Here is a 25,100-nt window from a genome sequence, read left to right on the forward strand (position 1 = left end):
CCAATTTTTTAATCCATACTAATATAATAAAGCGTAAACATACACTTCTTTGTTGCCTAAGATGTCAGCAATCACAGCATATTTTCGAATACCTCTTTTTTTTTTAATAAAAAGCCCTACACTTACGTCATGCTTTAAGCCATATATTTTCACGCCGATAAACTTAGGGGTAAATCTTTTGGATAAAAACCCTAATGTGGGAAAGAGACCATAAGTTGTCAAAATCAAGAAAGCAAGATTGCAAAGGTTTGTCATGTTATGTCATTTTGACATTTGCTATTGATAATTTGAACAAATGTAAACAATAAAGTAAAATTTTCATAATTACATGCGGATGAAGCGGCACGGGAACGGCACAAGATAACAATTATTGTTTAAATTTGCAAGCTACAGCTCACCTCTTTGAGGTTACAATTAATATTATAGAACTGTATTTGTGTACTCTAAACAATTGTGTCAAAGGCGGAACGAATGCAAAATTAATGCTCGGAACTGTCCACTCTACTTAGACTAATTTGTATGCTATTTTCATATTCAAAGGAATTAAATAATTAACTGTCGGTACATTTTATAGCAAATATGAAGGTATACATGGAAATGAAAGAGGATATGCGTAAGAAGGGAGAGGAACTAGATATGACGGCTGGTAGAAATGTATGAAAGAGCACACTGTGCCGACTCTCCGTAGAGACATGGACTTGTTGGCGATGACATTTTGAAGCAAATCAGAAAGCTTTCGTAAAATTAAACATCAAAAAATACTATAGAATTATTCTTACGATGTATCTGAAATATGCATCAGTTTTGCAGAAACAATTTTATTTTTGTCAAAGTGTTTTACTTATTATTTTAGTCTGTTTAAATTGAGCATATTAGAATATCAATAATTTAGTAAAGGTAAACGTTTATTGCCGATTCAAATATTTATTTACTTGTCTCAAGGTTGACCTCGATTGCTGTGCAACGTGCATACTGAATGTGTTTACAAATTGTGAGCAAATATTACTTTAATGTTTTATCTTACACATGTAGAAACTATATCTATAAGTAGTAAACGCGTTTTTCTTTTTATTCAGGACTAGTTGTTGCTCGCGACATCGCACGCGTGATATTAAAAAAATATAAAAAACTTAGCCTATGTTACTCACTAGTAACGTAGCTTTTTAAATGTGAAATAATTTTCGAAATCTGTGCAGTAATTATTGAGTTATTTCAATACATACAAAAAACCAACTATAGAAATATGTCCTATTTATAACATTATTATAGATTACGCCACATCAACTTTGTACCAGCTGTAAGATAGAATGTTTAAATTTATTTAGATTTCAAGCCTGTATTAGTAAATAACTTGGAACTATAAAGCTAATATACTAGGTTGTAATGTTTTCCACTTAGCATTTCAATTTCCATTAATCCAGTGACCATGAAAATGAAATTAGTAAGAACAGTTGTCGGAACATTCTAACAGTACATTTGAAACATAGCTAATTTTAAATCCGCCTGTATTTGCGTGCGGTGTGCGCAACGATCAGATACGTCGGGACCTGTTCAAGACCTGCCTCTCAGCTGGACCTAACTAATTGCAAACACGTTTGTATGTGGAGCACCGTTTTGGAAATGTTGCCATCATACATATCTCAATGCATCAACGGTAGATAAAGAATTTTGTACACATTTTTGCTTGAAATCTCGATTAGGAGATCGCTGCGAACATTTTGTATTTAACTTTATGTTTTTAAATGCTACATTGTAGCTCAAAGATTGAATAGATCTTGACACATTTGGTGTAACTAATTAGACTAGTATGGTTCATGTTTTATAATCATACGACATTAATCATTTTATGAAAACACAGACAATAAATTCTTTTAACAATTTAACGACTAAGATTTTTACTAAAACAATGTTTTTATTTGCATGAAAAAATAAACGAGAATATGTCAACAAATACATTTCAGCAAGTTTATGTAGTCACAGTTAAGTATTTATTTAATTACGTTTGTTTTGCTATTTAATTGCTGTGGAGTAGTTTTGACCATATCGATACGATGCATTCCCTTCCTGCAACTTCGTGGAAGCTCAAAGCTCGCAGCTTGATTTATTGACACTCAAGCGCACTCAGTTGAATTATTGAAGCTTAGAAAGCTTCGACGAAAGCTTTGTCGTCGCTGTTTTTGGAATTCATTCGTTAAATGATAACCGCTAGGTGGGGAAACATTATTGTTTATTTATTAATTTGCGTAAAGATAAATGTTTTATTGAATTGAATGGATTTTAAAAATTGTTTTATTAAGTCGCTGTCTGTGACTTAAAATAAATTTAATTTTTATATTTTAACGTGAAAAGCAGGTCGTAGTTTTCCATCATCTTATAGTCGTGCAATCCTATTTCAAAATATATATTACAAGTAGATTACACGATATCGTAATTTTGAAAATTGCTATATGTGTTATTAACGTCGTTGCTTTACAAATCTAGTATCGAGAATTTAAACTTAAGTATAATTAATAAACGAACAATCTCATATTTCGTATGTATAAAACGTCAGTAGTCACACATTGTCTAGAAAGTGTATCTGGTTGCCAATTAATTTTCTTTATAGTGTCGACGGCGCCATAAGCGTGTTAGGTTCCACTGAAAATGGCCGTCGCGGTAAGCAATATAAATCAAGCGTAGGATTTTATACGACGTCCCTTTATGTGGACGGCTCGTAACTGTTCGTGATTTTGTGTCCTATATAACAGACTGTAGCGTTTTGAATTATTTTAGTACTAGCTTTGGCCAACGACTCCGTCCGTGTGGAATTAAAAAAAAAACAAAAGTAAGTGGCCTATGTGTTCTAGCAGACTATCCTCTACATCTGTACCAAATTGAATCGAAATCCGTTCAGCCGTTTAGGTTTCAAACTCTAACAAACATCCATCCATCCGTCTAAATTTTCGTATTTATAACATTAGTAAGATAAAATCAATATCTTTTAGTCAGCATTTTTAATTAGTACCTGTCGTAGTAATGTTAGCTGCATAAACATTGGCCTTTCTGATTTTTTACGTATTTTCAATGGTTAAGGCAATTTTTAAACTTAAGACTAAATCCATTTTCAAACAACATACTCGTATGATAAACATTCAACCATTTCTTATGACTTGGACCACACGTTCCCACTACAAAGATCTTTCGTTAGCTGAAGAACTGTTTAAAGGAAATGGTTAAATCGAAAAGATTTTATTTAGAGATTGAAAAGAGATTGGCTATCGGCGAGACAATCCATCCATTTCAGATTAGCACAAACTTTTGCCGCTTTCAATTACCTTTTGAAATGGAGACATTGTCTATTTTAAAAGTCTTAAAGGATTTCCTTTTAAGTGGATGAAAGCTTCTACTTTAGTAGAATTGATTAACATTAATTACTTATTCAAGAATTAAATTAATAGGAAAATTTTCTTTAATTACTGTTTTACGGTCCTTCTTTGAAAGATGTAAGTTGTTTTATTTTTCGAAGAGCAATTAAATTAAAAATCTCCGATTCAATACCTTAGCTAATGTAATATTGTGTGATGTCAGATGCTTAAGTAACACAGATTTTGAGGTTACTCAACGTAATGTTACGTGCAGAATTTGCGCGTCATTACGTCACAGACGGTTCGATATTCAAACGCGGATCACGTAAGTACGGCGCTGTTGATATCGCCGGATGCGCGGGGCCGGATGCGTCGGCGCAGACAACTGACCGCTTCTTTGTTTATGCCCTATTTTTTATTTTCTCCGTGTCCATTAGAGCTAAAAAAAAGTTTAAACCGTACGTTATTAACACAGACTGATTTAGAAGACTTCACATAGATATTGATACATGATATCGATAATACGACATGGACGTATCGTATCGGATTGCTTAATTTTAATTGATTCGACGCCCAAAGACATCCGCAACATCAAATGAACGACAGATGCGTTGCTGGCGTATGTAATTTTTGAGTAATATGCGAAACTGTACCTGAATGTAGGTTCTTTAGCTACAGGCTAGAAGTTGTTAGACGGCATAAATTCTTCACATTTTTGCTTGTATTGTTTATTTCGACGGCATTTGACCCTTTTATCTTATACAGACATCTTTATTGAAAGGTTTAGAGATAATCTTATACTTTACTACATATTTGTGTAAAGGAATTTGAGGTGATTAGGTTATTAATAAAGCAAACTTTACCGTGTGATGTCACTTTCCTGTTTATAATAAGACTGGGAAGGTAAAAGTCGTAAAATATAGAGTTACATCAATTAATCTTTGTTTTCCCTTTTTTTTTCTACGAAGTTGATTGTATTAAAAGACATACGTACATTCACTTTCCACTATCCAATACGCTCTTATGCCGGGTTTCCGAAGTTTCCATTTATTTTATCATTATCTATTGATTAAGTAAAACTTTATTTACGTAGTTCGGTAACGCATTATATGAAGTTATCAAACCAAATACACTAACAAATAAATAAACTTAGTTGGGAAACCGGCTTTAAATCGCTCGCTGTTATATAAAAACAGCAGTCTGTTAGGATTCAACACTTATTCAATTATCGAGTTGTTCCCTTGTAAGAAATATAATTATCTTTGAGCAAAACTTGTGGGAGAGGCAATAACAGTAATATGTCTGGTGTACTGTTCGCTAGCTGGACGGTCAGGTGCACGTCGCATATTATTATATTTATGGCTGCGTGTTTTATGACGACTGAAAAAGTGGCACAGGAGGTAACTGTTACGATAGTGATGTGTTGTTTATCGACATCAATATCGATGAATTATTGAATTGTAGGTATAAACGATACCTACATATGTCCAGAGAGAACCGTATGGCTTTTAATCTGGTCCTAACACATCCCTAGTGCTTTTTATTTCCTTTAATTAAAACATTTACAAATCCTCTATTAAGTTACGAATTATAATTATCTTAGGAACTCGAGATGCACCTTAATGTAAACAGACAATTTAGTGAAAGCAGTTGTTAGCAAAAATGTTAGAAACGATTTCAACCTTACTTAATTCCTTAAAAATATTCCATTCAAGATTGTCGATATCGATAAGAAATGCGTACATCACTTTAGATCCCTTTTATTTGTCGATAAACACCGCAAAGCAATTCTGAGAGAGGATCTATATTTAAACCGTAGGTTGTAAAAATAACCGGTATTTAATTAAACAGTTCTTGGAAGTTTATTTTTACTTGTAAGGGTTTGTTAAGATATTGATGAAATATGTTTGTGATAACGATTCTTTTTTAATATAAATTGACGAAGACATAGACGTATTAAGTAGCTTTATAGCATATAGCTGTTGCTCCTGACTTCGACCTCATGTAATTAAAAAAATGAAGCCTACGTTACTCACAGATAAATTACGTTTCCAACAGTTAAAGAATTTTTAAAAAACAGCCTAGTAGTTTTTGAGTTATTTCATTACATGCAAAACACAAAAATACAAATATTTCCCCTTTACAATATTATTAGTAATGATTTCGTTATAGTAGTGTTATATTCATGTCTCTCTGATAGTAGAAACTTTTTTAGAACAATTTCTTTACTTTCGATTGACTTATACTAGCTTTCGCTCGCGACTTCGTCCGCGTGAAATTAAAAAAAACAAAAGCAAATATCCTATGTGTTCTTTCAGACTATCCTCTTGGTCTATGCCAAATTTCATTAAGTTCCGTTCTGCTGTTTAGGATACAAACTGTAACAAACATTCATCCATCTAAACTTTCGCATTTATAATATTAAGTAAGATTACCAACTAGGTGAATATCGATGTATATGACTTTTTTATGTAATAAAAGACGTTATTACGGGTATTATGTGTTTCTCTTTGTGTCTGTCCTAAGTCGTTAAGATTATTTGTTGATGGGATTAGCAACCATAAAGTCGAGATGTGGTCTGTGACCGCAACCGAAGTCTCTACGTGATGTTTCCCAAATGTCGCATTGTTGTGATTATTCGTACGCTCACCGCAAATTACCTGGTTAGTGCTTTCTGCCGGAATACAACTATTACAATGATATACTGAGATGTAAGAAATAGCTGAGGTAACCAGTGCTTTAATGATTGTCATGGTTTATTTCTACTACCCTGGTGTTTACATTAGGAGTATGTCAGAGGCAACAAACAAGAGTAAAGTGAATATGTTCCGTACCTTTAGAGTGACAGAAGAATGGATCAATTTGTAAATCAATTTGTTCCCATGCATTTATTGTTAGAAAAAGAATGAGGAAGAGTATCGAGAATGGATTAAAAAGGAATCTTTATCTATACTGAGTCAACTAAGATTCAGCCAATGAATCTTACGTTCAAGTCTGAGTCTTGATGGGTTCTAGAAATGTTGGAGAAATCATTTATATCGTTAACCCAGTGATAATGGCAGTTTTTATTGTTTACTTCGACTTTGTATAGATAACCAGGTTAATTATCTACATTAACCGAGTTATAAGATAATGTAGTTATTAGAAATCTGCATATAACATTATAATATGGAAATATCGATAAATAGTATTTTAATTAATTTATTAACGACGCTAGAAAGTTTTATGTTTTGTACTATAAGACTAGCTGTTGCTTGCGACTTCGCCCGCTTGAAATTAAAAAAATATAAAAAAAATTTAACCTATGTTACTCACAGATAAATTACCTTTCTAATTGTGAAAGAATGTTTAAAATCGGCCCAGTAGTTTTTGAGTTATTTAAATACATTAAAAAATACAAATCTCCTCTAGGCTAGTCACGATTTTAGATAACTGCAAGCTAAGAATAAATTACTACTATTGGAAAATTAATAAAATTGTTTATAAAGAATGATATGATTCTAGATTTTAAAAAATAACTACTAACTAAACTAATCAAGTATTTTTTAAGTTATTTTAAAATGTAATCAAATTCGGATACATTGTCTCGGTCCTTATTTGATGGAGGTTCAAAAAATTATCGTGACTTTTTTCATTTGTTGTTTGTGCAAATATTAATGTAATGGTATAAAACATGTGACTACTAGTATAGTATTTTATTATCTGTGGTTATGGTAATGCAATTACTCGGTATAAATGGTCCAATTGATATTGGCGCGTGTGGCTGTAAACGCTGTGTTGTGCAAAACTGGAGGCCGATTTGACAAAAGTTTTTTGTGATACAGATAACAATATTTAAATTACAGTTAAATTATCGGAATGTAAATTGGTTCGTTAATTTATTTTAATATGACTTAAAAGCATACATACTAAAAAACAAATCAATGCAATAATTATGAGAAGTTTCATATCATACTTTGTAAGACATACTTTGTTACAAAAGATAATTTTTACACTAACATTTGTATAAAAATGTTCGCTAAAACATGCGTACAAATCAGATAAAACGTACCACGGGCCAATTTAAGTTGAACTTACTAGACGCATAAACTAGATAGAGGGACGTAAGTGGACTGGAGCTCGCGGGGCCCATTTACCCAGTCCGGGTGAGGGCACGGAAGTGCTGTTACCGACCACACGGCTCGAGAGTTACCTCTCCACACGACAGGGTAATTTTTCCTGTTATTTGTCTCCTTAGTTACGTCCAACACGCGATACGTTAAACGATTGCAGTCAGTTACATAAATCTGGCTCGGTCGGATGTTAGATGTGGTTACTTGGTTTATTTACGATAAATTTATATAATTTAATACATTATAGAGCACATACGCATATGAATATAGAAGTAAATTGTAATAAAGTGTATAATATGTAAGCATAAAAACAGAGGCAGATTTATAGAAATATGTTATACATTTTTAAAGATTTGTTTACGAAGTTGTTACAAAAAATTGTTTTAACAAAATAGTGGTCGTGCGCCTGGTTGCCATACTAGGCTTTAAACCCATCTAGAAGACAGGGTTCCGGTTAAGACCGTCTTAGTGCTAGTTATTTCGGACAAACGATAATATAAATTTTAAGTAGTTTACAATAAATAACTTGTATGTGAATTTAAGTGTGACTATGTTTATGTGTATGTATGTGGGTGTGTAGACACGTGTATGTATGAGTTTGTATTTTTGTGTTACATTACTTTTATTATTCACAGAAAGAAAACACAACTTAACCGTTACAAATTGTTTATAAAAATTGTGATATATTTTGTCTAAATCTGCCAGCACCTGCAAAATTAGTTTTGTAGTTTTCATCTACGTAATAATGTAATTTGATGTATTCTGGTCAACAGAATAGAGAGCAAAATGATCGATCATCATGTAAGGTCTGTGACACACTAACCTAGACGTAGGTCACATTGTCGTTAGGTCATCTTCGTGTGTACGAGCCCTAACAAGGCATTACCCACGCCCTGTGGCGAATCGTGCGTGTTTCCATGCATCCATTCCAATGTACGGACCCTTGACCTCCACGTCGATGTTTGTAAATATGCGAATGATGTACGGTCTATAAAATGTAATTAAATCCTTTATCTTGTAACACGTTTAATGTAATTTAATATTTTGTTATCAATATACTGTTATTTCCAAATTAGTTGTGTAATTATTTCGGAAACAGTTTTAAAAATAAAGTTTCAAAGTATAAGTGTGCCTTATTTTTCTAGAAGTGATGAAATTTTAGTTTAGTATTTTTTTAATTAATTTGTAGTCATTGTACAATAAATAATGAGTTTTAAGACTAGCCGTTCTTTCCTTTATTATGTAACAACCAAGTGCATTTAATTTATTCAATTTTGCAATATCGTATATATTGGTCGTTAACAACAATCTCAATAAAACAAGAGAACAACAAAATTATGATGCATCAAAGCAAGAATAATATCTACGTAACATCCGCTATGCAGTTTTTTAAGTCGCATAAGCACATATCTTACTTTGCCATAAAACGACGGTTTCTTCATTTTCCCAACAATCATATTTAAAAAGTGCCTAGTATTACAGAACAAAAGACAGATCCGTATCAAGGAAACTGAATTATTCTTAAACCATAATTTACTGTAATCGTTGAATGTAAAATCCCACGTTTTACGGGTTATCACACTTTGCTATCGGCCCCCGCATGAGATCTTTTTTATCGGATAATTTGGTCTGGAATAAAGAAATTCTCGTGAGACGAACAAATGGGGTATACGCGTGTGTTTTTATGATAATTTCACGATAGAAAATTGCTACGTATGGTAACTTAAGGGGCATTTTTATAGCGCGCTCGAATGATCTATTAAAATTTTAATAGACAGCTTATTATGTCGGTCGTCTTTCTCTCATGATACTTTGGAATACTTCTAACTTTAAGTACCAATCGGCTTTTTCGAAATGTATGAGAAATTACCATTGTAGTAGAAGAGAGTTCGAAATAGTCACATATGAGAACGGCGTCATGCCAGCAACAGAAAATAAATAGCCCATATTATGATACAGGAGTGAAAGAGAGGTTTTCATTTTCGCTGTTTCATTTAAAGATGAGGTTACGAACTCCTTACGTGTTCCACGAAACAATGAAAATGTTTATTATGCGACACTAAACAGAAAATGCATATTAAGAGCAACTAATTACCTGAAGCTTGGTGTAAAACCTTATCCAGTAATTACGGAGCTTGATGTAAAATTGATGACATAAAAGTATATGCTATTTTGATAAATCAGAGGGTCTATTACGAATATTTGTAAAAGTTGCGGAAGCTTATTCGTAACGTCATTGACAATTGTTCTATGAGATTTATTGGAGTAATCTACGCCCGCTGCACAAATGTAATACAGATTTTGTCGACGACGTTACGAATACATTCTCACGAATATTCCTGATAGGCCTTCAGTATGTTCATAGTGTTTTTTTTTCTCCTGTCTAACTTTAATTATTGCATTTAAATAAAAAAGAACAGAGAGCTGTAATTTAAATTGTAATTAAGATTACACTGACGTATTTTATTACTAGAAGCCGAATAAAACAACACAGCCATAAACTTCTCCATTCCGTAACCGCCTAACACGTTGTAAAATAAAACAGTCAGGCTTACTCTATAATCTGGATTAAACCGTGCATTTTATTACAGCGAAAAGGGTATTTTTAAAAGTGAATCAGAATAAAAAATGCGCGCTCGTAAGGTTGCTTTGGACGAGAAATATTAATGTCGTCTAAAAAACAAAGAACGGCGGGAACTTGTTCTATTTTTAAACCTGTGTCAATTTTATTTTTTACCCGCCAAGCTCCGTTCTTTAAACTAGAGCTTTTTCGAGTTATCGAAGTGACAAGTGGCACTCGCCTTCTGTTGACAAAGTTTAACACTTAATTTAAATTGGTTTTATCATATTCTTTTATCAGTAAACTAGAAAATACTTTCTATCTTTTCATCTCAATCGACATTGATAGAAGATGGCGATTCGTTTTTTGAAAGCGTGTGGATTATCAATTTATCAAAGATGGCTTCCAACGCTTTATATACACTCTTGAATTAAAATAACTAAAAATCCTTTTATTGGCCCTTGGCTATCTTAATATACTCCAACAATGATTTAAAGTACTTATTTTATATTAAACTAGCTTTCGCCCGTGACTCCGTCCGCGTGGATTAATAAAAACAAAAGCGAGTAGCCTAAGAGTTCTTCCAGACTATCGTCTACGTTATACCAAATTTCATCAAAATCTGTTAAGCCGTTTAGGCTACAAACTCTAACAAACATCCATCTAAACTTTCGCATTTATAAGATTAGTATGAAGTATGATAGTATGATTTACAAGAACGGGCGTGCTCGTTTGTAACAGGTACACTTAATAGTATCCCTTCTTCAGTATGTAACTTATCTGCTTGATATATGTGAGTGCCTGTGACGTATAAATAACAACCTTTCACTTTTATGTCATCAATTTTGAATACTTTTTTTTGTTCATCCTTTTATTTATCTTGCTTCATAAAAACAGATTTATTTGTGCAAATAATATGTGAGCATGGAAGCAAATAAGAAGCTAAAATTTTAACTCTTAATTCAAAGAATTATGAAAAATATCACAAAATAATCGTATTTATATGATATTGGGCATTGGAAAATCAGTCATTTCTAATTATCACTGCACACTAAGGGTCAATAAATGGTCACTAAGGGAAGTTTATGGTGTAGATATAGATGGGAAAACTATTAAATGTTAACCATTTCCTATGATTATCCGTAAAGAATTATATCCGAAGCATTCATTATTAAGCTATATCTATACATACAATAAAATTGGAATGTCTGTTTGTATTTGCGGTGCTGATAACGAGAATCGCGTTTAAAATGTTTTTGTCTGTCTGTCCGCAAGCCGCGTTTGTTCCGGGTAATCTCCGAAACGGCTGGGTCGATTTCGAGCGGACTTTTACTGAAGGGTAGCTGACATAGACGGGCATATTATAGGCTACTAAATTTTATCTTAATATTGCGTGGTCGAAGTCGCGGGCAACAGCAAGTTTATAACAAACCTATTGATTAACAGACAAAATTATAAAATGAAATAGAGATAATGTTGTCTACACAAATATTTATAGCAAACTTAATAAACAATACGTTATCTTGGATCAAGACGCTGTGGTTGCGTAACAAAAACATAGATGTTAATGCGGGGAGAGCGGTCAACACAATTCTGAGAATCTTGTTCATTGTTCGCCGGCCATAATTAACGCCATAGAATGAACGGGTGAAGCCGACGAGCGCGCCGAGTATTTTTTAATGACGTAGTTTAAAACATTTTCTTATTTCATTCGCAAAATATGCTACCATTCACTATCATGGGATAAAAGAGAATATTCTTCTATTTTTAACACATAACGTTTTATTTGTAGATAATCATTATTTAATTAAACGATTTGTTTAAATATTAGATAGTATTGTGATTAAAATAACTGGTTTTTAAAAAAATATATCCATAAATACAAAGGGGCTTTTTTCATAAAAAAAATTCATAAAAAATTTTCGTCTAATTTTTTAATTTTTCGTGTAATTCATGTTAGAAATATATTTTCATGCGCTACTAAAGTTTATATTATCTTCATCTTCTGTCATTAGTTAGGTTACAAACGCGCCTTTGTCTGCGGTCAAACTGTGGCCTTCCTTTTGTGTTTAACAGATACGTCTTAGGTGGTCTTACGGTCTTATAAAATGTTATAAGGCTTCGGCAATTGAGAACCGGACATTAGAAAAAGTGATATTGTAAATATTTCGTCTACAGCAAATAAATTACTTTTAATGAATTCATAAAAAGCAAAAAAAAAAACGCAACTGTTATAAGTTTTTTCAATAAGCTGTTATTTATATTTAAAAGTATAATTTAATTTAACTTTAAAGGTGGGACAAATAAATCGACAGTCGTGGATTTTATATACATAGTTGCGTTGTGAGTAGCACATATTCCATCATGATACGGTCTATTCATTTTTATTATTTTAAAACCGGCCAGGCACAGGTGACGCGTCGCAGAATTACCAGGGCAACAGTCTACTTTGTATTTCAAAGTCGAATGGAAATGAGACTCGATTTCTATTATTATCACGTATGCCTTCGATAAATGTTGCTATTATTTTTACGTCATTACATTCTGCGTTTTTGTATGTACCAGGTCTTCATAAAACGGGTGTAAAATATAGGTGCATGTTTTAATTTTTTCTTTCCAGCCTACTTCAATGTACTTTATTTTTTGTGGTTTTTGTATTTTGCTTAATTAAAAAATCAATTAAAAAAATTACGAGTGTATTATTTCGGCAGACTTATGTTGGCTGCCAGTTATAATTTTATTATTTTTCTTTTCTAACGGGTCGGTTATTACAGTTACGGATACCATAATAACCGTTAAATAGTTTCTACATTTAATAGTTTTTTTCTTACAGCGAACTCGATCTTTTTTGCAAGAACAATGAGGTTATTGATTTAGATTGCTTATAAATGCTTTGAACTTTTTACGTGCGGATATTCTGTTGGTGTTTGAAAAGTTGAAAATGTTAAATTTAGATAATGCTAAAAGAAGGTTCTTCAATTATTACTTAATAATCAAAGTTCGTCGTTGTAGCTACATGTACATATATGCACCTTGTTGTACAATTATATTATTTGAAATAAAATATGATAAAAGATTTTTTTAAAGGTTAGGTTTATGAGCCAAAGTTAGACTTTTAATGAAAGGATCTGCTTATTGTGACGTATCAAAAATGAATTAATAGATTTTGTAAAGTAAGCAATTTAGTTGCGGAATGTGTGTAGGGAAATCGTTGATCTATTGTATTTGCATAACCGTGGTCACGATATCTCTACGCGGTCTGTATTAAAAAGTACTAGGTTTGTCTACAGAATGTTGTAAATTCAATTATTACTTACTAGCTATCGCCCGCGACTCTGTCCGCGTGGAAAAAAACATAGCCTTACTTATTTACTGATAACGTAGCTTTTTAATGGTGAAAGAATTTTTGAAATCGGCTCAGTAGTTTTTGAGTATTTTAATACATATAAAAATATATAGATTCAAATCTTTCCTCTTTAAAACATTAGTATAGACTAGTTTCGCCCGCGACTCCGTCTGCGAATTAAAAAAGAACAAAACGAAGTAGCCTATGTGTTCAAGTTTCATCGAGATCCGTTCAGCCGTTTAGTCTACAAACTCTCACACACTTTCGTATTTATAACATTAGTAAGACTATCGCTTAAGGAGTGTATTTTAAGAATTATTAGATTACATTTTACTCTTCGTAATCGTGCCTTAAGATAATACAGGTAAAGATATTTCTGAAATTTTACTTAATGAAATGTTATGAATATTATTCTAGGTTATGTTATACAATTATTATTTCAACATATTAAACTCAAGCCTTTGTACCGTGAAGTCCTTTGTGTCAAAATTTAAAATAAACTATGTCAAAAACAGACATTAAATGTGTTATCAAAATGATACATTGTTGTATAGAAATTTCAAGTTATAAAAAGCTGGTTATATATTTCAAATTTGCTTTTCAACCTCACAGGGTCTACCATGAAAGTTAACGTTACAGTTTCGAGAACGTTTTCTTAACACCATCAAAATTTGTATGAGAGGAGGGAATCAGGAAAAAAAAGGAAAAAATACTAAAGTTGTAACCTTTTATTCTGAATTATATTGTAACTTGTATTCTGAACTTAATTAAAGGTTATTTTGTTTATTATTTTCCTTTATAAATATATACCATATAGGTATTGTCGATGACTTCTCACGTATATTCGTGATAAGCCCCTCAGAAATAGGAAACTTTTGAAAGTCGAATGCTTACTTGCAGTAATTAAACCTACTATACCAAGTGATTTTATCCTTTATTCTATTAATTGAATGTAAGTTTTAATATTAAAATCTAAAAGGTAGACCAACAACGCTATCTCTGTCTACCTAGACTGTATAAAAAGAGAGGTAAGATAAATTATAATACATTTATATTTTAAGTCTATTTAGGTTAATTATTGCGCCACCTCGGTCGTGTCAGGTTTCGTTACACTAATAAAGGTGCGGTCTCACGATTATTTAATGTGGTACAGTCGATATTAAAATTAAGTTAGTAAAATACCGAAAATGAATGACAGCTTTGGACATGAGTGTACTTGGAACTTTATTGGTACAAGACTTATAGTAAGGAGGTAAACAAAGATAGGGCCAACTAAATGGAACATAAATATAATCTTGTTTGTGAAGAGAATGAAAAAACTGAAAAACGAAATCGGGTAATATTTTGTAAAAATAATTACCGAATACTAAACGTGTTTTCTGCCTATTTGGAAGAAATTAATTCGTAATAACTAATATATCAACTATCCACTCCTTTTATAATTAGCATACTTGTATCACTATGAAGAAGTTAAACTCTTTAAAAAAGTATACGTGTAAAAGATAAGGTTGTCATTTTACCTTATCTAAGGGCTAGGTAACCATTAAGTAGATTGGTATAATAGGATCAGTCCTACTTGGCCCTCGGCATTGTGACCAAAGATTATACACATATAACCGTAAAATTCTGAACAATATTAGCTTCTTATCTCAATCTTTCGTAGCTACAATTATTTACTTACCATTTACAATTCGACACCATTTAATTTTTAAGATTGACGAAATATGTCTACGAATTATGCTACGTATCAAGATGTTTTGAGCATAGTATACCTTACGTGACAAATAAAAGAGTAATATCAAGTCCTAACTATACAAAAACGTCGACAGTTAAACGATAATGTGATCGCTCTATATAGTATTTTGCAGCACATAAAAAAACCAGTGCTTGTATTTTAGAATTGTCTTTTTGTGTCATTTTTAATCTATTATTACTTGTCTCAAACGTTATAAAACAATTCCACATGCGATGTTAAAAACATGCATTTTTCAACTGTTTTTCATGTGCACCATGTATGTACAGTTTGTACCCATTTTATGTACCCTTTATGGGTAATTAGACCTCACAAAGTATTAACGGATTGGAATGTTACCCAGTGCATCCGGATAGATCCACTTCATTGGTCAGTGGGTGAACGCAAGATCCTATTACCGCCGTATGGTCATAAACCACATTGCGTGTAGTCAGTCATCTTAATTTAAAACGACCGGAAAGTGTGATTTTACATTTTAAAGTACTTACATGTTATGGGAAGTACGTTTGTTAATTTTTGAATTCATATTACTTAAATTATGACACATCATACTTAATATTATAATATGAAAGTTTAAATGGATGGATGGATGTTTGTTAGAATTATAACCTAAACTACTGAACAGATCTCAAAGAAATTTGGCATAGATGTAGAGGATAGTTTGGAAGAACACATAGGCTACTTGGTTTTGTTCTTTTTTAATATCATGCGGACGGAGTTGCGAGCGAAAGCTAGTGTACATATAAAAATATGTTTTGATATTGAGTCAGAGTTATGATTAAAAGATTATTAAGAAGTAAGTATATCGTATAATTCTCAACAATTCTTGTATTGGGGAATATTTTAATACAAGTTTTGCCCGCGCGTAATTAAAATATTAGATAGCTAATGTGTTAACTAATATTATAAATGCGAAAGTTTAGATGGATGGATGTTTGTTAAAGTTTACCGCCTAAACAACTAAACGGAGTTCAATGAGACGCACGAATAGCAAAGTCTGGCAAAACATATAGGCTACGGGAACGGAGTCGCGGGCGAAATATAATAGTCGAAGTATATATTATATTAGTATTAGTATGTTATTAGGATAACATTTGGGAGAAGATAAAAAGATACATACATTATTTATCAGGCAAGTGATATAATATTTCTAAGTTGAAGAAAGATATAAGAATGAGGGTTCATAAAAAATTGTTTTCTTTAAGTATCTTGGATGTAGCTCAAATATAAAGATAATGTTTAATATTATTTTATCATCTGTGAAGTTTTATAACTAACACAAGAATTTTCCTATTTGTTGTTTTTAGAAAGTGGAGTGGATTTTTGATGGACTTCCATTCTGCCCTTTTCCACGTGAAGTGTAGGTACAGTTATTCTACCAAACATCTATATCTACCGTTAAATCTGAATCACTTTATTATTTTACTAGTTCTAGTGAGATTTCATTTGCGTGAAACTATAAGTACTTTATTTTATAAAGAATAAACAAAGCTTTTTGCTAAATTCTCAATTGCAAATGTCAGAATTACCGGTACAACCTTGCTTCCTTAATGTTGGCAGCTTATAGTTTATAGTCCATTTACCATATGAAGGATTTTTCTAATTCATTCACGCCTTAAGTTTAATAGCGTGAAAATATATAGCCTAAATCGTCGTCGTAAGTGTAGGGTTTTTTTTATTAAAGAAAGAATTTCAAAAATGTGCTGTGATTGCTAAGATCCTACTACACAAAGTAGTGTGTGTTTAAGCTGTATTATATTAAGTATACTCGTAGATTACATTCACTTGTACTATCTATTTACATAAAACATCTATGGTAACAGCATTCTATTGTTATTGTCAATCATTGATTTATCACACAGATTTTTTTGTAACAACCGTACATTGACTCAGGTATGATAGGACAACGAACGAAAGATTCAGACACCCAATTCTTTTATCCAGCCAACATGAATCATTGTGAACCAACCCACACGTACAAGTCGACCTCATCGCTCCCAAATAAAGGCCTGGCGTATAACTAATCAAATGTCATCGTATTATTTATATCCAACTTTATACTGTACTTAATAAGGTTGATATTTAAATCGTTAGCCGCAAACGTACGTTTACTAGTTGCCTACGCACAACCTCCGCTCCCACTCAAGTCCAATACTTATTACGGAAAATAAATTTATGTCCGTTGTCTTTAAGAATCGTGTCATACAGTGTACGCTTACGTTCCTTGGCGAAGAAATGATGATTTTCCTTAATATAGTACCGTACAAGAATATAAGTTGCTTTGTCAATATATCTGTCTATACATAAAATAAAATTGGAGTGTCTGTTTGTAAAATCAAAAGAAGAATTCCAGATTTCGGGAAGATGATGTATTTGCGTTGCTGATAACGAAAATCGCATTTAATAAATTTTTGTCTGTATGTCTGTCTGTCCGCAAACCGCGTTCCGGGTAATCTCAGAAACGGTTCCTAAAAAAATTTAAAATAAACATTAAAGAATTAGTTGAAAATTTGAATCCCAGATGTAGTTGAAATAATTTCTTGTTACGTAAATAATATATGAAGGAGCCTATTCATTATAACTTAAGGTGTGCAAAATATTACTTTAAACTTGCTTAATAGCTTTTGAGTTTAAAAAATTTAAAACGTTACGTTGAATTCTTAAAACATTGAGTGTGGTCCCTTAGCGTTGTTACGAGGTGTTTACAAAACGACTGCTTGCATAGAATAACTGCTTTGTTGCGTTTCGTTTTACAAATTAGGATCGTGTGTGGGCTTGTGGTTTTAGCCACCTTTAGTAAGGCCTCTTACAGATGTAATCTTTTTAATCTATGTAATCTCATATAACCATTATTTAGCTTAAGTAAAAGTATATGATAATATATTTAAGGTTAGAAAAAAACATACAATAAATTCTGTTAAGAAAATTTGCTCTAAAATAAATGAAATTGTAATCTAACTTATAAGTTCTTTATCTTATTGCGGCCATTTTATGTAAGTTTATTTTATTGTAGCAATTTATATAACTTTAACTTTTCCTTTGTTTAAAACGTTCATAACAAACTAGGTAAATTTCAACGTAGAGGAAAATAAATTATTATTGTGATAAAAACCATAATTAAGCTGCCGAGTTTATTTTCATGATAACAATTAACAAAAAAATATTAATATTATTTGATATGCAATTATCTTGTACGGTCTTTATACCTTCTTAGATGGTAATAAGTTGTTTTTTTTTAATTGTGAAACCCTAGTAAGTCTTACTAAAGTCCAAACAGGTTTAATGTTGCGTGACTTACGTGTCCAATAAACACCGTCCCGTGTACACCTGGCAACTTGTAACGTGTCCCGTTTAAGAATTGTAGAAGAAAACAACAACTGAACAGTGTTTGAGGTCCCTTATAAAGGTGTGTATACATAAGATACATAATCAGTTCACAATTGAAATTAAGACATACGAAAAACGAAAAAACATTTGAGAACAGAATAGTAAAATCATGAAAACATTGGATTGTTTTAGCTTCCGATTTTTCAGCACTGATGGTGGGAAACCCGTAACTTACGAATGGTATATTTCTAAAAACCACAATAGTTAAGTGCTGCATTTCAAGAAGTTATGAAACCAAAAATACTAACGAATGGTTAAACGTAGCTGAGAAACCGTCCAAAAATCGATCACAATTAAAGATATGTATGAAACAGTTCTGTTAGTCGTCACGCGAAAATAATTAAGCTACAGAAGAAATAGCGTTTCAACTTTACAATCAGACAGTTGTTTATAGCATATAGTGAATAACGAGAATAACATATAACGGTGTAACGTTACGTTCTTAAGCATTGCTTTAAATGCATGAAGAGATTCGCTTCGTTGACTTCATTCGCGGACTTTACGGCTCGCAGTTATTGCATGTTATGGTTCTCTACAGTCTTTATCTAAAGCCGTTTATAACTGAATGAGCTTTTAACAATTAATGTACCATACAAAGACATTAAATATATATATAGAGTAGGCATAGTTGACACTTCACTTAAAACAATTTCACATAATCTCACTAATTTGTAAGATGTTTTACATGTAAATACAATGACACGAGGTGGCGTACTAAACTTGACAACTGTCAACCTTTGAGAGAAAGTACCGGTGATTTTTTTTTACTATACCTAGTCTATGTATTTCTTAAATGTCTTTGGTACCATAGCAAAAACTATGTCCGATTTATTGACTCCAAAAATAAAAAAAACAATGGGACCCACCTGCAAGCACTATCTTTATAATAAAGTAAGAATTTGCGAAATCTTTCCACTACTGCTAGGGATATGCGGTACATAAAAACAGACGAATTGATAACCTTCCTCTTATGGGAAGTCAGTTCAAAGTTATGTTAGATTGTGAGCACTAAATTGAACTCCTAATACCACTACTATTTATCCCTAAAATTAGGTAGCTCAAGCTGATTTTAACTTGAAATATTGTTGTAATTAGAGCCTTGTCATTAACTACTTCGATAATATTTTTTAAGTTATGTAGCTGTTAGAAGTTGTTCTTTTACATAGAAATTATTTGCAACTTATAAATGTTTATTTATTATTTACTATAAATAATTCAGATTAATCTTATATTTTTGTTTCGTTATGAAATGTAACATTTCTGTTACTTTCACTTATTTTAACAGCTTTTATAGTTCTAAGTAGAGTGAGAGTTGAAAACGTTGTTTAGATAAGTACGCTTTACTTAACGCGTATTCTTTTCAGCTTTGAACAAAGGGAGCGTGTGTCGCTGTCAAGTATTGTTGGTGTCGCTTTCGCACGGTGCTCATTGTTTTTGTTACAACTTACATCTTTACAGTATGTGATTATGAAAAAGAAACCAGTTTCTCTTACTGTGACCTAGATAGGCGTTCTAAAGATAGAAAAGGTTTTTTTTTAAATTGCAAAAACCAGCGCTTGACCACTATCCCACCTAGACCAAAGTGAAGATGTGGTCGAAGGATGGTACGCGCTAGTTATAGTCAGGTTATACCTGATTGTGATATTTTGTAACAGTAAAGGATCCTAGTGCCAAACCCAGAATAGAATCACAAAGGAAGCCTTGTTATGTAGGTTTAGTGAAATAAATCTCTACAGTGACTTCCTCGAGTACCTATTAAATAATTCTGTGTGCGGCGGTAACTCTATTAAGGGAAAACTATGACTTATCTAATTCAGCTCTCAGTAAATTTGAACTGTAGTTATTGCAGTTGCTTTGTTTTTTTTATTATTAAATTTTATATATTTGTAGTTTATTTATGCCATATCTATACCAGTATTATAAAGAGGAAAATTTGTATTTTTGTATTTATTAAAATAACTCAAAAACTACTGAGATGATTTCAAAAATTCTTACACCAATGATTAGTTATGTTATCACTAAGTAACTCAGGCTATATTTATTACATTTCTTATTCTTCTACGCAACAAAGACGTGATCAACAGCTAGTCTTGTATATTTCTTCATTTAGCTACATGCTGATGGATATCATTATTCATACCGTCTTTTGTTTTATTATCACCGATAAAATTGTCGATACAAAAATTAAAGCATAGAAAAAACCGAAGGTATTGTTTGTTTTTTGCGCGACTGTCATGTGGTTGATGTACATGTCCTTTTGTGGGTAGTCTAAATACAAAAACGTCACTCCAACAAAATGAATCGAACGTCGATGACCCATCAAAATACACCGTTAGCGAATCACAAGTTTAGGAAGTGAAGCTTTTAAAATTTTACGCCGTGATATTCCCTGCTGGGTTGGCGATGGGTGGATCATGCTTGAAAAAAGTTTTTTTCTTCTTCTAAAATCTCAGTAAAACATAGAATTCACGTAATATAAACACTTGCACAAACGCACAAATTTCCACATATGATGATGGCCACTTTTAACTAATAAATCAATTATTTAATTACTTTTGTGATAATTTACCTAGTCCTTTTACATGATAGACGATATTATGGTTTATTTGTAATACTCTGTTTAAAGAGGACGTTCCACGACATGTCTAAATCGTCAACATAACTCTATATTTGTTTAGTCTATTCGCAAATATGTACGTCAACAAAGACCCAAGCGGTTTGTTTGAATGCTATTGAACCTTGAACGTTTAAAATGTTATACGCTAATAAGGGATGTCCATATGTTTCCAACGGTACTATTTGTTATACTGGATCACAATAAGTTTCATATTATATGGAGGTCTTCTTTATTCCACCAGTATTAGGTACTGAATTTCAGTGCCGAACAAAAATAAAATTTTTTCGACACGTGTACAGGAAACTCATAATTATGGTAATTTATCGATAAAAGTTTTACAGAAAAGAGATTAATTAAAGATAAGATGCGGTGCTGGTCTTGATTTCCAAAACATTTATAATCTATGAACAATGACATTTCATCTGTCTGTATAAAATAAAATAGTACAAAAACAAATTATACGTTAGTACGATATTGAATCAGGTGACTTTTTCAAACGCTTCGATGGATCATTTGTATGTTAATTCTGACCTCTTTTACAGAGGTCAAAATTCTGATCTCATCTTTAGCTGTGCTGTCGTAAAATTTTATTCAAAACATTTATTTTTATTTAAAAGTTATTGGCAAAATTGCGTATTGGCAATGTAAAAAAAAGGAAGAAAACGGATGATTTAGCGGACGCCAATTTTTTGGTTTACAGTTCTGAGTTATATGAGTAAAAACGTTATCATTCTACACTATGGTGGGAATATTTACAACTGTTACAATTTTATTTACAAAACGTGACTTCCTACCCGACTTACCATATTAAATGTAAGTAAAACATAATAACCATTTAATTGAATATTGTACAATTTTACGACCACGTTACTATGATAAGTGCTGTTTATTATTTTTCATATTATAAGATGGCAAACGAAAATACCTGGAAACACCGAAATAGTGACGTGACCTCTCCCCATAGACATCGACAATTACAGCGTTGCCTAACTTTTAATTTTTTTTGACGCAAAAGAGCGGGTATGTTAAAACAAGTGGCAATAATAACTACATAGTTTTTCTTGCCACAGAAAACACACAGAGAACATAATCTCTATAATTGAATTTGATCAAATTAAAATAAAGAAAAGTTTTCGTACAATTCTGCCGTAAAATAGTTAAGCTGGTAAACTTACATGTCGTGTTAGTTTGAGACATTCTTTGTAAGTAATTGCGTGTCTACGTGTTCTAAATAGATGTATGTGGCGGTTAAATGTTGGAGCTACAGATATTAAAAATATATATAGAGTAGGCATAGTTGACACTTTACTTAAAATATTTTTTACATGATCATCACTAACTATTGATAGATCAAAACATTTCAATATAATTAGTTGCGTTTAAATTAATTGCCAATATATGTTATTAAATAATATTTAAATGTTTAACTATATTTTATTTTTAGACACTGGATAGTTTATTTTAAAACAAAAGATGTCATTACATGTCATTACAAGTATATGAGGTAGCACTAAACTTGACAGCAGTGTTACCTTTCAGAAAAAGTACCGGTAATTTTTTTTTGTCCACTATGTCTAGTCTATATTTATTAAATGTCTTTGGTTGGCTCAAATGTCTTTGCCCGCGGAGACAGCGGATTAATGATTAGGGCAAAGAAAATGGCCCTTACTTGTATGTAATTTTACTTCTGTGTTGTGATCGCCTGGGGCGCGGGGAAATGTTTTCTTTTCTTAAATGTAGAGGCAAAAGTACCTTTGAAGTACAAGTCCTGGGGTTCCTGTGTTGTTGATTTGGTACTGTTGCAAAATCAACACTAACATAAAGGTGTAAAGTATAAAATCGCTTAACGTTGTAAGAATTCTTGCTATTGTTTGTTACTAAAGTTGTATGCGAAATTGAACTTTGTAAGGATGAAGTTATATCTTTTGTTAAGTGGTGTCTATTTATATACATTTTATGTGGATTAGTTAATATATGTTTTTAAATTATTTCATCTGAATTGTAAAACAAAAATAACATGAAAAGAGAATTTATCATAAAAGAAAGACATGAACTTTTTTAATTAATTTTAGCCAGACAAAAATCGCGTGTTTTTAATATCTTTCTAGTAGAATGATACGCATATCTGAGTATTGAAAACTGAATCTTTTATTGCGTGTTCATGTAGTTTGATTTCACAGTCTTAATTATGCAGATCGTTAGTATCCGAACTGACCTCGTGAGACAATTGTATTGAGATGGTTGTAACAATTTATTACTATTAATGTCCCAAATTACTGTTTTGTTTAACGGTACAGTAATAAAACTGTCGTGCTCAGTAAAATAAATGTGCTTTCATTTACTTGGAGTACTGGATTACTGGAAATAGCTCCATTGATAAGAAGGTAGATACTTAATAATAAGGACTCACTTAAAGGTCTCTGAGTATGACAACAGTAACAGAATATAAATCTGAATCAGTTTTTGTATGACATAAAAATAATCTTACATTTTCTATAGTTACATCTGGCTAGGTTATATATAAACAAACCAAAAGATTTAAAAACACAAACAAACATTGGAACTTTGGAATTGGAAATGGAATAAAAGAAATAAGATGAATAAATACGATCGTTATAACGACAGTTTCTTTCTAATATTTGTTCTCTTCTTACCGGTTTTTTTTTAAATAAAATGTGTTAAAAATGCGTCTAAAATAATAGCTGTATTCTATACAAGTCTTACCTTTAGCAGACACCATGTGCAGTAAGCCGAAACAAAACACAAATTTTAACAGCACCATCTTGTATTCACTTCACTGAATCTTTATTTTCTTAATCTGAAACAAAAATGTAAATTATTAGATATTGTACTGATTTATTAAACTTGTCTGAGGGTAGGTTACAAAACCTATCTATATTTAACACAATATATTACAGTTATAATACGTGAAAAGATAACGTTATGCGATTAATGTTATTAGTCAATGAAGATATACCAATAAACTTCTTTTCATTACGAGAAGAAACAGTAACCGGTTTGGTTAAAATTAAAACCACTGTTTCTATACTACTTATTTAGTTATAACATACTTACTACAGACTATAAAAGACGTGTACGTAAGAAATACAATTCAAAAAAGAACAAAACATATTTTTTTGACAAGTAAATTGTTGCAAGCATTAAATATTTAAATTTACCTTAACATTTTTAAATAACAAAACACCACTGTCGTTTGTTTTTCAAGTTATAATGTCAAGTGAAAGGTTTCCTACTTTATTTTGTATATTTTAATAAGATCTATGTTTAAATCAGTTTTCTATACATTAGTAAAAGACATAAAATGGTTCATTGATTTATCTCGATGCGTTACGACTCTACAAATAAAATAATAATTTATGTTTGGATGATGTTGACAGGATAATGACACTTAAAACGTTTGCAATAAGGAATAAATACGTATGCATTACAATTAGAATGAAATCTAGTATAGACAAACACTTCAATTTTAACGGTCAATTTGCCTACATAAAAGATATTGTACTTTAAAATAAACATCTCTTAATTTACTTTCATTTAATTGCCGCATTACCTGTTTAATTAACTTCAATTCATAAATACAAAATTTAATGAATTAATTACTAAATTTTAGGTTATTTTTAAGTAAAAATGTTCTTATACCACTCACTATCATAATTAAAAATAGCTAGTCTAAAGTTGGGAAAAATGATTTATACTTGTTTTAGAAAATTTAACCAAAGCCTCAACCTAGTTAACATAACCCAATGGTATTGAAAAGTAATAAAACGACCTGATTGCTTGAACAAATTGAATTCTCAAAAACAGCGCATGAAACGGAATTCATAACTCCATGTAACAATAAAAACAAGATGGCGGTCGTATTCCTGTAATACCATTACAAACGTCTACTGCATTAGTATCGTAAAGTTTCAATACAATCATGATTTTAACGACTCTCATGTCATTGATAGAAAAATGTTG

At 31.6% G+C, this 25,100-nt stretch overlaps 1 protein-coding gene across 1 annotated transcript in view; it reads right to left on the reverse strand.

Moving 5' to 3' along the window:
- LOC106101883 overlaps window positions 1–25,100 on the reverse strand; it is a 44,099-nt gene that overhangs the window by 9,845 nt on the left and 9,154 nt on the right. The window contains exon 2 of the mRNA XM_013281237.1: window positions 23,844–23,937. Within this exon, the coding sequence (XP_013136691.1) occupies window positions 23,844–23,901 (58 nt within the window). The 5' untranslated portion in view covers window positions 23,902–23,937. The remainder of the gene's footprint in view (window positions 1–23,843; window positions 23,938–25,100) is intronic.

The sequence above is a fragment of the Papilio polytes genome, unplaced genomic scaffold (assembly GCF_000836215.1).
Source record: "Papilio polytes unplaced genomic scaffold, Ppol_1.0 DF823935.1, whole genome shotgun sequence".
In the NCBI taxonomy this organism is placed as follows: domain Eukaryota; kingdom Metazoa; phylum Arthropoda; class Insecta; order Lepidoptera; family Papilionidae; genus Papilio; species Papilio polytes.